Source organism: Microcaecilia unicolor, chromosome 5 (genome assembly GCF_901765095.1).
Source record: "Microcaecilia unicolor chromosome 5, aMicUni1.1, whole genome shotgun sequence".
NCBI classification, from domain to species: domain Eukaryota; kingdom Metazoa; phylum Chordata; class Amphibia; order Gymnophiona; family Siphonopidae; genus Microcaecilia; species Microcaecilia unicolor.
In genome coordinates this window covers 9,794,010-9,805,502 of record NC_044035.1, presented here as the reverse complement: position 1 = coordinate 9,805,502, position 11,493 = coordinate 9,794,010, and the positions used below count along the sequence as shown (strand labels likewise).

Sequence of the window (11,493 nt, the reverse complement as noted above, 5' to 3'; positions counted from 1 at the left end):
TTCATACCTTCTTGTCCTCTGTCTCACCTACTCCCATTCCCCATTCTTTCTTTCCTCCCATATTCCTCTGTGTCTTTCATTAATTACCTGTTCTTCAGTCTTCACCTTCTGGACTCACCCCCCTTCCTAGCCCTCACCTGCTGTCTTCTGCTTGTCATGCTCCACTAGTTCAAAATGGTTCCATTGTTGCTCACCCTCTCCTCTGGCTCCAGTCCCTTTGGGAAGCTCCTAAGAGGTAGGAATACATAAGGGGGTGAACTCTTCCCTTCCCCCCCAGGCAATAACCTTGCCCCTCCCAACAACACCCCCCCCCCCCCCCCAGTCTGGCTGAACAATTTTAATCAGAGAGAAAGCTGCCATTCACATATTGATTTTGTTAGGCTTTCAGGCCTATGACCCTGAAGGTCGTCATTATATACCTCTCTCTCTCTGCCTTAGCTCACGAAGGTCCACCACTGTAGACCCAGAAGGTTTTTGTACTGGGTGCACACAGGAGGGTGGGGTGAATCTATTAATTGGTGCCAAGATCTAGACGCCACAATGGGGAACAATTAGCAGCAATTCTAGAACAGTGACTGAGTGTGCCTAAGATGTTATGGAGGAGGTGATCCACCGAGGTGGATGAACACTAACTCCCACCAGAAAACAACAGTTAAAAGGAAGTGGGAAGTGGACCAATGACTCCAGGGAGACGGGATACTGATGTATAAAGTACCACTTTATTCACAGACTCGACGCAGTACCGTGTTTCGGCCACAGGCCTGCCTCAGGTGTCTTAAATGATTCTGGTGCTAGGAATCGTCTGAAAGTTAGGTGGTCTTCAAAAAGACCTCTGAATGATTGAAACAGATACTTTAAAGTCTCTGTGTAGTCTGCTTGTGAGGAAATCATATACTTTCAGACGATTCCTAGTACCAGAATCATTTAAGACTCCTGAGGCAGGCCTGTGGCCGAAACACGGTACTGCGTCGAGTCTGTGAATAAGGTGGTACTTTATACATCAGTATCCCGTCTCCCTGGAGTCATTGGTCCACTTCCCACTTCCTTTTAAGTTGTTATGGGCCAGATTCTTTATATGGCGCCTAGAAAATCTGTGCAGAAATCATTTTCGCCTAAGCGTATTCTATAAGAATGAGGCACAGTATTTAGAATATGCTCAGTTGATATCCCAATGCCTAAAAACAATTATGCCCCTCCACATCTTTTTTAGATGCGGTGACCAGAGTTGAACACAATATTGTACACTGCTTAGTTAGTTATTCGTCTAACAGATATCAAATACATATAAAAATGAAAACTTGGATAACTTGAATGTGATTCTGATTCCTTTCTCAAGTTAATAAAAATCTGTTCTATTTTCACAGCAATAACTGATCTTTTAGCCTGCAGCCACCTCCGAGTTATTGAGTATTATATAGACAGTATCACCTCCAGGGATGGATTTGTTGGATATCCTTGTGTTAATTACCAGTCCTTTAACGATGTAAGTCTATCCCGTGTTCCTCTGGTCCTGAAATTACAACAAATCTCTAACAACCAAAAATAAATGAAAGATTCACACAGTATTGTTCAAAGATGCTGCTGTACATGAGAATTTGAGACTCATAGACAGACATAGACGTCACATGGCAGATGAGATTTAAGGTTGACGTGCAAAGTGGTGCACATTGGGAAGAGTAATCCAAACCATAGTTATTTGATGCTACGTTGTACCCTAGGAGTCAGTACCAAAGAAAAAGATCTAGGTGTCATCGTGGACAATATGCTGAAATCTTCTGCCCAGTGTGCGTTGGCTGCCAAAGAACAAACAAACCGAATGCTAGGATTTATTAAGAAAGGGATAGAAAATAAGGCAAAGTATATTATGATGCGTCTGTATCACTCCACGGTGCGACCACATCTTGAGTACTGTGTGTAATTCTAGTTGCCGTATCGTTAAGAAAGATATAGCAAAATTAGAAAAGGTTCAAAGAAGGGCAACCAAAATGATAAAGGGGATGGAACTCCTTGAATTTGAGGAAAGGCTTAAGAGGTTAAGACTCTTCAACTTGGAAAAGTGATGGCTGGGGGGGGGGGGGGGGGGGAGATATGGTGGAAGTCTACAAAATCCCGAGTGGTGTAGAATGGGTAAACGAAAATTGATTTTTTTGAGGTTTCAATAGAAATCAAACAAAATCAAACATGGAAAAGAAAATAAGATGATACCTTTTTTATTGGACATAACTTAATACATTTCTTGATTAGCTTTCGAAGGTTGCCCTTCTTCGTCAGATCGGAAATAAGCAAATGTGCTAGCTGACAGTGTATATAAGTGAAAACATTCAAGCATTACTATGACAGTAAAATAGATACTATTGGAGATTCTACATGGAATGTTGCTACTGTTGGAGATTCTACATGGAATGTTGCTATTCCACTAGCAACATTCCATGTAGAAGGCTGCGCAGGCTTCTGTTTCTGTGAGTCTGACGTCCTGCACGTACGTGCAGGACGTCAGACTCACAGAAGCAGAAGCCTGCGCGGCCACATTGGTGATCTACAAGGGCCGACTTCTACATGGAATGTTGCTAGTGGAATAGCAACATTCCATGTAGAATCTATAGAAATCAAAATAAAACATGGAAAAGAAAATAAGATGATACCTTTTTTATTGGACATAACTTAATACATTTCTTGATTAGCTTTCGAAGGTTGCCCTTCTTCCTCAGATCGGAAAAAAGTACAAGGATTAGGGGACGCTCAAGGAAGCTATATGGTACCTTTAAAAATATAGAGGATGAAAGAGTCAGAATATCTTCTATATGACACTTTTCTCAATAAGACTTATAATTCTTCAAACAGATCAAATTAGGAGAACTCTGGAGAATACTTTTTTCAGGAGGAAAAAGCCCCAGAACCCCTCCCTTCCATACATTTACATTTTTTTCAAGTAATGGGAATTGTTAGGGTTCACGCCATTGGCATAAAACTTTCTTATTGCAGTAAGTGAAAGACTCCAATCTTCTTTCATCATGTGGACACCCAATGCAATGTGATAAACCAAAATTAGAAGAACTTCTCTTTCAATCTCAAAGTGCGCTTCAAAACATATATCTGTTGCCTCCGCCGACTACGGCCAGAGTATCGCAGTGTGCTGTTTCAAGACAAAACAGCATGTCAGTCTGTCTTTCTCACACTTCTAACTGAGGGGCCCTTTTACTAAGCCGCTGTAGGCTCTACGCACGTACAGCTTGCGCCAAAATGAGACTACCGCCAGGCGAGCACACCCTCCTGGAGGTTAATTTCAGATTTTGCGCACGTCTTATAACGCCTGGATGAATTATTTATTTACTTCGTCCTACGCATGCTGGTTCTGGCTGTAATCAGCACTTGGTGTGCGCCAACAAGTCACTGCACGTGTAGCACGTCAGCCTTTACCGCTAGATCAGTGGGTGGCGTTAAGGGCTCAGCCTGGTTTTGGGCGCGCAATGGTTTCATTGTTCTGCAGTCTCTTTTCCTGTCCCATTAAAAAAAAAAACATTTTTTGTAGATACAGTAAATACTGGCCTGGCGAGCGCCCAATGTACATATCTATACTACCGCAGGCCACTTTTTACCGTGGTTTAATAAAAAGACTCCTTAATCTTCTCGTCACTGGGTTTCTGCCACTTTGAATTCCTATCACTTTGAAAAAACGTAAATGTGTGGATGGGACGGGATTGGAGGCTTTTTCCTCCTGCAGAAAGTATTCTCCAGAGTTTTTGTAATTTGATCAGTTTATTTATTTATGAGGATTTATTTACTGCCTTTTTGAAGGAATTCACTCAAGGCGGCGTACAGTAAGAATAGATCAAACATGAGCAATAGGCAATTACAGCAGTAAAAATATTCGAACAACAATACAAAGTATGGCATGGTATACTACTTACAAGTCAACAAAATATGTACTAGAACATTATAATTGGTAGTGAAGGGTAAGGCAAAGTTGTAACATATAGATGAGTAAGAAAGTAGGAAGAATTTGAAAGTAAGGTGATTGATCTGAAGAAAGTTGCACTTGAGGTCAGAGAGATGGTTAAATATCATCTCAGCAAGGGTAACATAGTAGATGACGGCAGAAAAAGACCTGCACAGTCCATCCAGTCTGCCCAACAAGATAAACTCATATGTGTATACCTTACCTTGATTTGTACCTGCCTTTTTCAGGGCTCAGACCGTATAAGTCTGTCCAGCAGTATTTCCCGCCTCCCAACCACCAGTCCCGCCTCCCATCACTGGCTCTGGCACAGACCGTATAAGTCTGCCCAGCACTATTCCCCGCCTCCCCACCACCAGCCTCGCCTCCCCCCACCGGCTCTGGCACAGACCGTATAAGTCTGCCCAGCAGTATTTCCCGCCTCCCAACCACCAGTCCCGCCTCCCATCGCCGGCTCTGGCACAGACCGTATAAGTCTGCCCTGCACTATCCCTGTCTCCCAACCACCAACCCCTCTTCCCCCACCTGCTCCGCCACCCAATTTCGGCTAAGCTTCTGAGGATCCATTCCTTCTGCACAGGATTCCTTTATGCATATCCCACGCAAGGGTAGGAGTGGATAAATGTCCTGCTGCAATATGTGCAGCCTGTGTCACTCCTTTGGGGTTTTTTTTGTAAGTATTTTTATTGTTCCATAGATTCAGTTACAGACATCGAGAGCAATTACAATACAAAAAGAAAACATGTCCTAACAACTTCTGCCAACATTCTACTGATCTCCAGGTTTTATTTTTTCCATTTCTTCCCCCCCCCCCCCCATCAAAGATCCCTCCCCCTGTCTTCTCCCCTCCCCCCCTCCCACCTCTACCTCTTGTCGCTTAATCAGCACACGTACATTCTAGGGTGAATAGCGCTGGTTAAAATGCTATTGTTGCCTAAGCCTACTTTATCCGTTACAGATGCTCCCTCTGTGGGTGAGAGCACTCCTTGTGTGTGTGAGTGAGACTAACAAGTTAGTTACTTTTTCCAAGATCCGAGCTTTCAGCTGCTTCCTGAAGTAGAGATGGTCTTGTGTTAAGCAGAATCTTTCAGGGAGTCCATTCCAGAGTGTGGGGGCTACTCCGGAGAAGGCTCGCTTGCGGGTATCACATCGTGTAATGTCTTTTGGAGAGGGTGTGGTTAGGGATATCCCTTGAGAGGACCTTAGTGTCCTTGGCGGTGTGGAGAGGATCATCCTATTCTTCAGATACTCTGGGCCATTTCCTTTCAGGGCCTTGAAGATCAGACATAGAGTTTTAAATTTAGCCCTGTATTGTACTGGTACATAAGTATTGCCATACTGGGAAAGACCAAAGGTCCATCGAGCCCAGCATCCTGTTTCCAACAGTGGCCAATCCAGGTCACAAATACCTGGCAGAAACCCAAAGAGTAGCAAGGTTCCAGAATTCTAAAGAATAACAAGATTCCATGCAGAATTTCAAAGTGTAGCAAGATTCCATTCAGAATCCCAAGTACATAAGTGTTGCCCTACTGGGACAGACCAAAGGTCCATCAAGCCCAGCATCCTGTTTCCAACAGTGGCCAATCCAGGTCACAAATACCTGGCAGAAACCCAAAGAGTAGTAACATTCCATGTAGGACCCCAAAGAATAGCAAGATTCTAGAATTCTAAAGAATAACAAGATTCCATGCAGAATTTCAAAGTGTAGCAACATTCCATGTAGAACCCCAAAGAGTAGCAAGATTCTAGAATTCTAAAGAATAACAAGATTCCATGCAGAATTTCAAAGAGTAGCAACATTCCATTCAGAATCCCAAGTACATAAGTATTGCCATACTGAGACAGATCGAAGGTCCATCAAGCCCAGAATCCTGTTTCCAACAGTGGCCAATCCAGGTCACAAATACCTGGCAAGATCCCAAAACAGTACAATACATTTTATACTGTTTATCCCAGAAATAGTGGTTTTTCCATAGCCCATTCAATAGCGGTCTATGGACTTGAAGTACTATAGTCTTATTGAGAAAGAGTATTATATAGAAAAAAAAAATACTTTTAAAACAAACAGGAGGAAATATTTTTTCACTCAACGAATAGTTTTAAGCTCTGGAACTCGTTGCCAGAGGATGTGGTATCAGCGGTTAGTGTATCTGGGTTTCAAAAAGGTTAAGGGATCCTTTTACTAAGGTGCGCTGAAAAATGGCTTGCGGTAGTGTAGGTGCGGGTTTGGGGCGCGCACCAATCCATTTTTCAGCGCGCCCGTAAAAAAGCCCTTTTTAAAAAATGTTGTCAAAAATGGATGTGCAGTAAAATGAAAATTGCCACGCGTCCATTTTTGGTCTGAGACCTTACCACCAGCCATCGACCTAGTGGTAAAGTCTCACATGGTAACCGGGCGGTAATAACCTAAGCGCATCAATAAATACAAAAAAACAATAAATACTATATTAAAAAGTAAGTATGAAATAAAAACAAAAACTCTCATAGAATGGGACTGATTTTCAGTGAGCCAGCAGTGGTTAGATGCCCGTAGGCCTATAATCCAGGCCTACAATCCAGTTTTCAAAGGCAAACTTCAATTACATTGCATAAACTCTCCTGAAGGCTAGAAGGGCGATTACCTACCTGTCAACACTCTGGTTTTGTATGCTTTTATTGAAATGGATTTTATTCTTGTGATCTAGGAATGTACATTGGTTAACACACATTACGTTTGATAAGGGGCTTAAAATTTTTAGTCTGTGCAATATTGATTTAATGTCCATTAACTTACAAATTCAACTTACATGCAATTGATTTCTGTACATTAAAAAGTTCTAATGCACAGAGGCCCAGCCTGACCACTAGGCGGAATATGCATCGGCTACAACGGGGCCTTGAGCATCTGTCCATACTCAAAGCCTGCCACCTCCCACCTCCTCCAAAACAGGAGGTTGGGAGGAGACAGAATGAGGCAGGTTATGAATATGAATGTATGCTGAAGGCCTTACTACTGGATGCAGAAACCTTGTTTAGCAGCAACGAGTAGGAGGAGAAGCAAAGGGAGATGGAGAGAGACTGGAAATGTGGGGGAGGGTAGAGAAAGATAGAAAGATTAAATGCTGGACACCTCAGAGGGTAGGAAGCAAAAGGGATCTAGTTGGACACCACTGGGGGAGTAGGGTGGAAACATACTGGATAGTGCTGGGCAGACTTATACGGTCTGTGCCAGAGCCGGTGGTGGGAGGCGGGACTGGTGGTTGGGAGGCGGGGATAGTGCTGGACAGACTTATACGGTCTGTGCCAGAGCCGGTGGCGGGAGGCGGGGCTGGTGGTTGGGAGGCGGGGATAGTGCTGGGCAGACTTATACGGTCTGTGCCAGAGCCGGTGGTGGGAGGCGGGACTGCTGGTTGGGAGGCGGGGATAGTGCTGGACAGACTTATACGGTCTGTGCCAGAGCTGGTGGTGGGAGGCGGGGCTGGAGGTTGGGAGACAGGGATAGTGCTGGGCAGACTTATATGGTCAGTGCCAGAGCTGGTGGCGGGAGGCGGGGCTGATGGTTGGGAGGTGGGGATAGTGCTGGGCAGACTTATATGGTCTGTGCCAGAGCCGGTGGTTGGGAGGCTGGGCTGCTGGTTGGGAGGCAGGGATAGTGCCGGGCAGACTTATACGGTCTGTGCCCTGAAAAAGACAGGTACAAATCAAGGTAAGGTATACATATATGAGTTTATCTTGTTGGGCAGACTGGATGGGCCATGCAGGTCTTTTTCTGCCGTCATCTGCTATGTTACTATGTCTTGAGGGGTAGGAAAGGGTTGTTGAGGAGGTTAAGGAAAGCAAGGGCAGATACTGGACACCTCAGAGGATAAGGAAGAAAGGGGAAATGTTGAACTATGAAGGGGGTTTGGCCCTGAGCTGTCCATGGGAAACATGGAGTGGAGGAGTGGCCTAGTGGTTAGAGCACCAGTCTTGCCATTCAGAGGTGGCTGGTTCAAATCCTAGTGCTGCTTCTTGTGATCTTGGGCAAGTCACTTAACCCTCTATTGCCTCTTGTACAAACTTAGATTGTGAGCCCTCCTGGGACAGAGAAATATTCAGAGTACCTGAATGTAACTCACCTTGAGCTACTACTGAAAAAGGTGTGAGCAAAATCTCAATAAATAAAATATACCTGAAGGTTCACTGATGACATCAGATACCCTTGGGCCAGTAATGAATGCACATTAAACATTTTTTTTAATCAGGGACGGCCAGACCATTAGGCCACCTGAAGCGGGGGCCTCAGGCGCCGCTCATCAGGAGTGGCACCTCAGAGGGGCAGCATCTCCCCTTCATGGCATTTTACCTCACTGCAACGTTCCAAACCTGGCAGTGGCAGCGAATCCCATACACTGCCCTGCCACCACCGGCACCCACCTTTTCCCTTTACTGCAGCTCCCGCTCTGATGTAACTTCCTGTTTCGTCGGAGGCTCAGGCAGCCACAGTAAAGAGAAAAAGTGGGTGCTGCCGCTGCCGGGTTTGGAATATCACCATGAGGTAAAACGCCGCTAAGGGAAGGGGGTGGCATCTCGGCCCGGGGGGGGGGGGGGGGGGAGGTGGCAAGTTAGCTCCACCTCAGTTGGGCTGGCCCTCTTTTTTTATTAACACAAATGTGTGACATGAAATGAAAAGACATCTGAAAATTGGGAAAACAAGGCCAAATGAACCTAAAATTTTTGGCCTGTGCACATCCCTATTGTGATCCACTATGAGCCAGCACTTGACACAGTAACATAGCAGAATGATAGATGACGACAGATAAAGACTAAAATAGCCCATCTAGTGCCTGCATGTAGGATTAGCTGAATATAAGTTGTCAATAATAAATATATAGACCAGGATGGAAGCATTTTAAGACTAGAAAAGGCTGAATCAGCAGGCAGCTGTGTTTCCTACAGGGGAATTGCTTCCCATGTCCTGACGGTGGATGCCCAATGATGGGACACTACGCTAACACCTATGGTGGCATCACAAGTGAGACTCAGGTATTCTACTTGAACACTGGAAGTGCCGCACCTTATTCCAGTAAGACTTTGCTTAATTTACTTTCTCCTTCTCGTAAACGTCGCATAAAGTGTTGTTGTTACCAAAACGCCGTAACCTACGGTGGTTTTACAGCTAAAATCGTGGAAGTGTGCAAATAAGCACCTCTCACATCAAGTTATCTGGCCACGGACCTGACCATCTCTAAGCCACATCAGAGAAACATTATGGCTGATATTCAGCCTCAGTGGTTGGTGTTTTTGTTTCTAAACGCCAGCCGCCACAGCTGAAATAAATCTGAATATTTGGTGACGGTATCCACAACTTTTTTGCTATCCTATCTGCCACATGGAGAGTAATTCCATGTTTTTCGTGCCTGCATTTAAGTGCCTCTTGCAAGTGTAAATATACAGATACTGTTAGTTACGCAGGTTCCCTGCCAGCATTTACATGCCCCGTAGGGCGTAGCTACATGGGGCCAGGGGGCCTGGGCCCCCGTAGATTTGGCCCTGGACCCCCCTGCTGACGACCCTCTCAACCCCCCTCCCGCCGCCAACCCTCCCCCGCTGTTGCCGTGGGCTGCCTTTGCTGGCGGGGGACCCCAATCCCTGCCAGCCGAGGTCCTCTTCTTCCCGCGCAAGGCTTTGTTCTGTTTCTGATGTCCTGTACGTGCAGGACGTCAGACTCACAGAAACAGAACGGAGCCTTGCAGATCAGCCAGCAACGGACGTCAAACGCACAGGAACAGAACGAAGCCTTGCAGATCAGCCAGCAACGGACGTCAAACGCACAGGAACAGAACGAAGCCTTGCAGATCAGCCAGCAACGGACGTCAGACACAGAAACAGAACGAAGCCTTGCAGATCAGCCAGCAACGGACGTCAGACGCACAGAAACAGAACGAAGCCTTGCGGATCAGCCAGCAACGGACGTCAGACACAGAAACAGAACGAAACCTTGCGGATCAGCCAGCAACGGACGTCAAACGCACAGGAACAGAACAAAGCCTTGCAGATCAGCCAGCAACGGACGTCAGACACAGAAACAGAACGAAGCCTTGCGGATCAGCCAGCAACGGACGTCAGACGCACAGAAACAGAACGAAGCCTTGCAGATCAGCCAGCAACGGACGTCAGACTCACAGAAACAGAACGAAGCCTTGCAGATCAGCCAGCAACGGATGTCAAATTTCACAGAAATAGAACGAAGCCTTGCAGATCAGAAAGCAACGGACGTCAGACGCACAGAAACAGAACGAAGCCTTGCGGATCAGCCAGCAACGGACGTCAAACGCACAGGAACAGAACGAAGCCTTGCAGATCAGCCAGCAACGGACGTCAGACACAGAAACAGAACGAAGCCTTGCAGATCAGCCAGCAACGGACGTCAGACGCACAGAAACAGAACGAAGCCTTGCGGATCAGCCAGCAACGGACGTCAGACACAGAAACAGAACGAAACCTTGCGGATCAGCCAGCAACGGATGTCAAACGCACAGGAACAGAACAAAGCCTTGCAGATCAGCCAGCAACGGACGTCAGACACAGAAACAGAACGAAGCCTTGCGGATCAGCCAGCAACGGACGTCAGACGCACAGAAACAGAACGAAGCCTTGCAGATCAGCCAGCAACGGACGTCAGACTCACAGAAACAGAACGAAGCCTTGCAGATCAGCCAGCAACGGATGTCAAATTTCACAGAAATAGAACGAAGCCTTGCAGATCAGAAAGCAACGGACGTCAGACGCACAGAAACAGAACGAAGCCTTGCGGATCAGCCAGCAACGGACGTCAGACACAGAAACAGAACGAAACCTTGCGGATCAGCCAGCAACGGACGTCAAACGCACAGGAACAGAACAAAGCCTTGCAGATCAGCCAGCAACGGACGTCAGACACAGAAACAGAACGAAGCCTTGCGGATCAGCCAGCAACGGACGTCAGACGCACAGAAACAGAACGAAGCCTTGCAGATCAGCCAGCAATGGACGTCAGACTCACAGAAACAGAACGAAGCCTTGCAGATCAGCCAGCAACGGATGTCAAATTTCACAGAAAAAGAACGAAGCCTTGCAGATCAGAAAGCAACGGACGTCAGACGCACAGAAACAGAACGAAGCCTTGCGGATCAGCCAGCAACAGACGTCAGACTCACAGAAACAGAACAAAGCCTTGCGGATCGGCCAGCAACGGACGTCAAACTCAAAGAAACAGAACGAAGCCTTGTAGATCAGCCAGCAATGGACGTCAGACACAGAAACAGAACGAAGCCTTGCGGATCAGCCAGCAACGGACGTCAGACTCACAGAAACATAATGAAGCCTTGTAGATCAGCCAGCAATGGATGTCAGATACAGAAACAGAACGAAACCTTGCGGATCGGCCAGCAACGGACGTCAAACTCACAGAAACAGAACGAAGCCGTCGCAGGAAGAAGAGGACCTCCTCGGCTGGCGGGGATTGGGGTCCCCCGCCAGCAAAGGTAGGTGACAGCGGTGGAGGGTTGGCAGCGGGAGGGGGGGTCGAGAGGGTCATC

General features: G+C 46.4%; 1 protein-coding gene across 1 annotated transcript in view; it reads left to right on the top strand.

The window, feature by feature from the left end:
- Nucleotides 1-11,493, top strand: part of LOC115471077 (inactive pancreatic lipase-related protein 1-like) — a 64,054-nt gene that overhangs the window by 39,685 nt on the left and 12,876 nt on the right. The window contains exons 10-11 of the mRNA XM_030204751.1: nucleotides 1,365-1,483; nucleotides 8,873-8,999. Of these exons, the coding sequence (XP_030060611.1) occupies nucleotides 1,365-1,483; nucleotides 8,873-8,999 (246 nt within the window). The remainder of the gene's footprint in view (nucleotides 1-1,364; nucleotides 1,484-8,872; nucleotides 9,000-11,493) is intronic.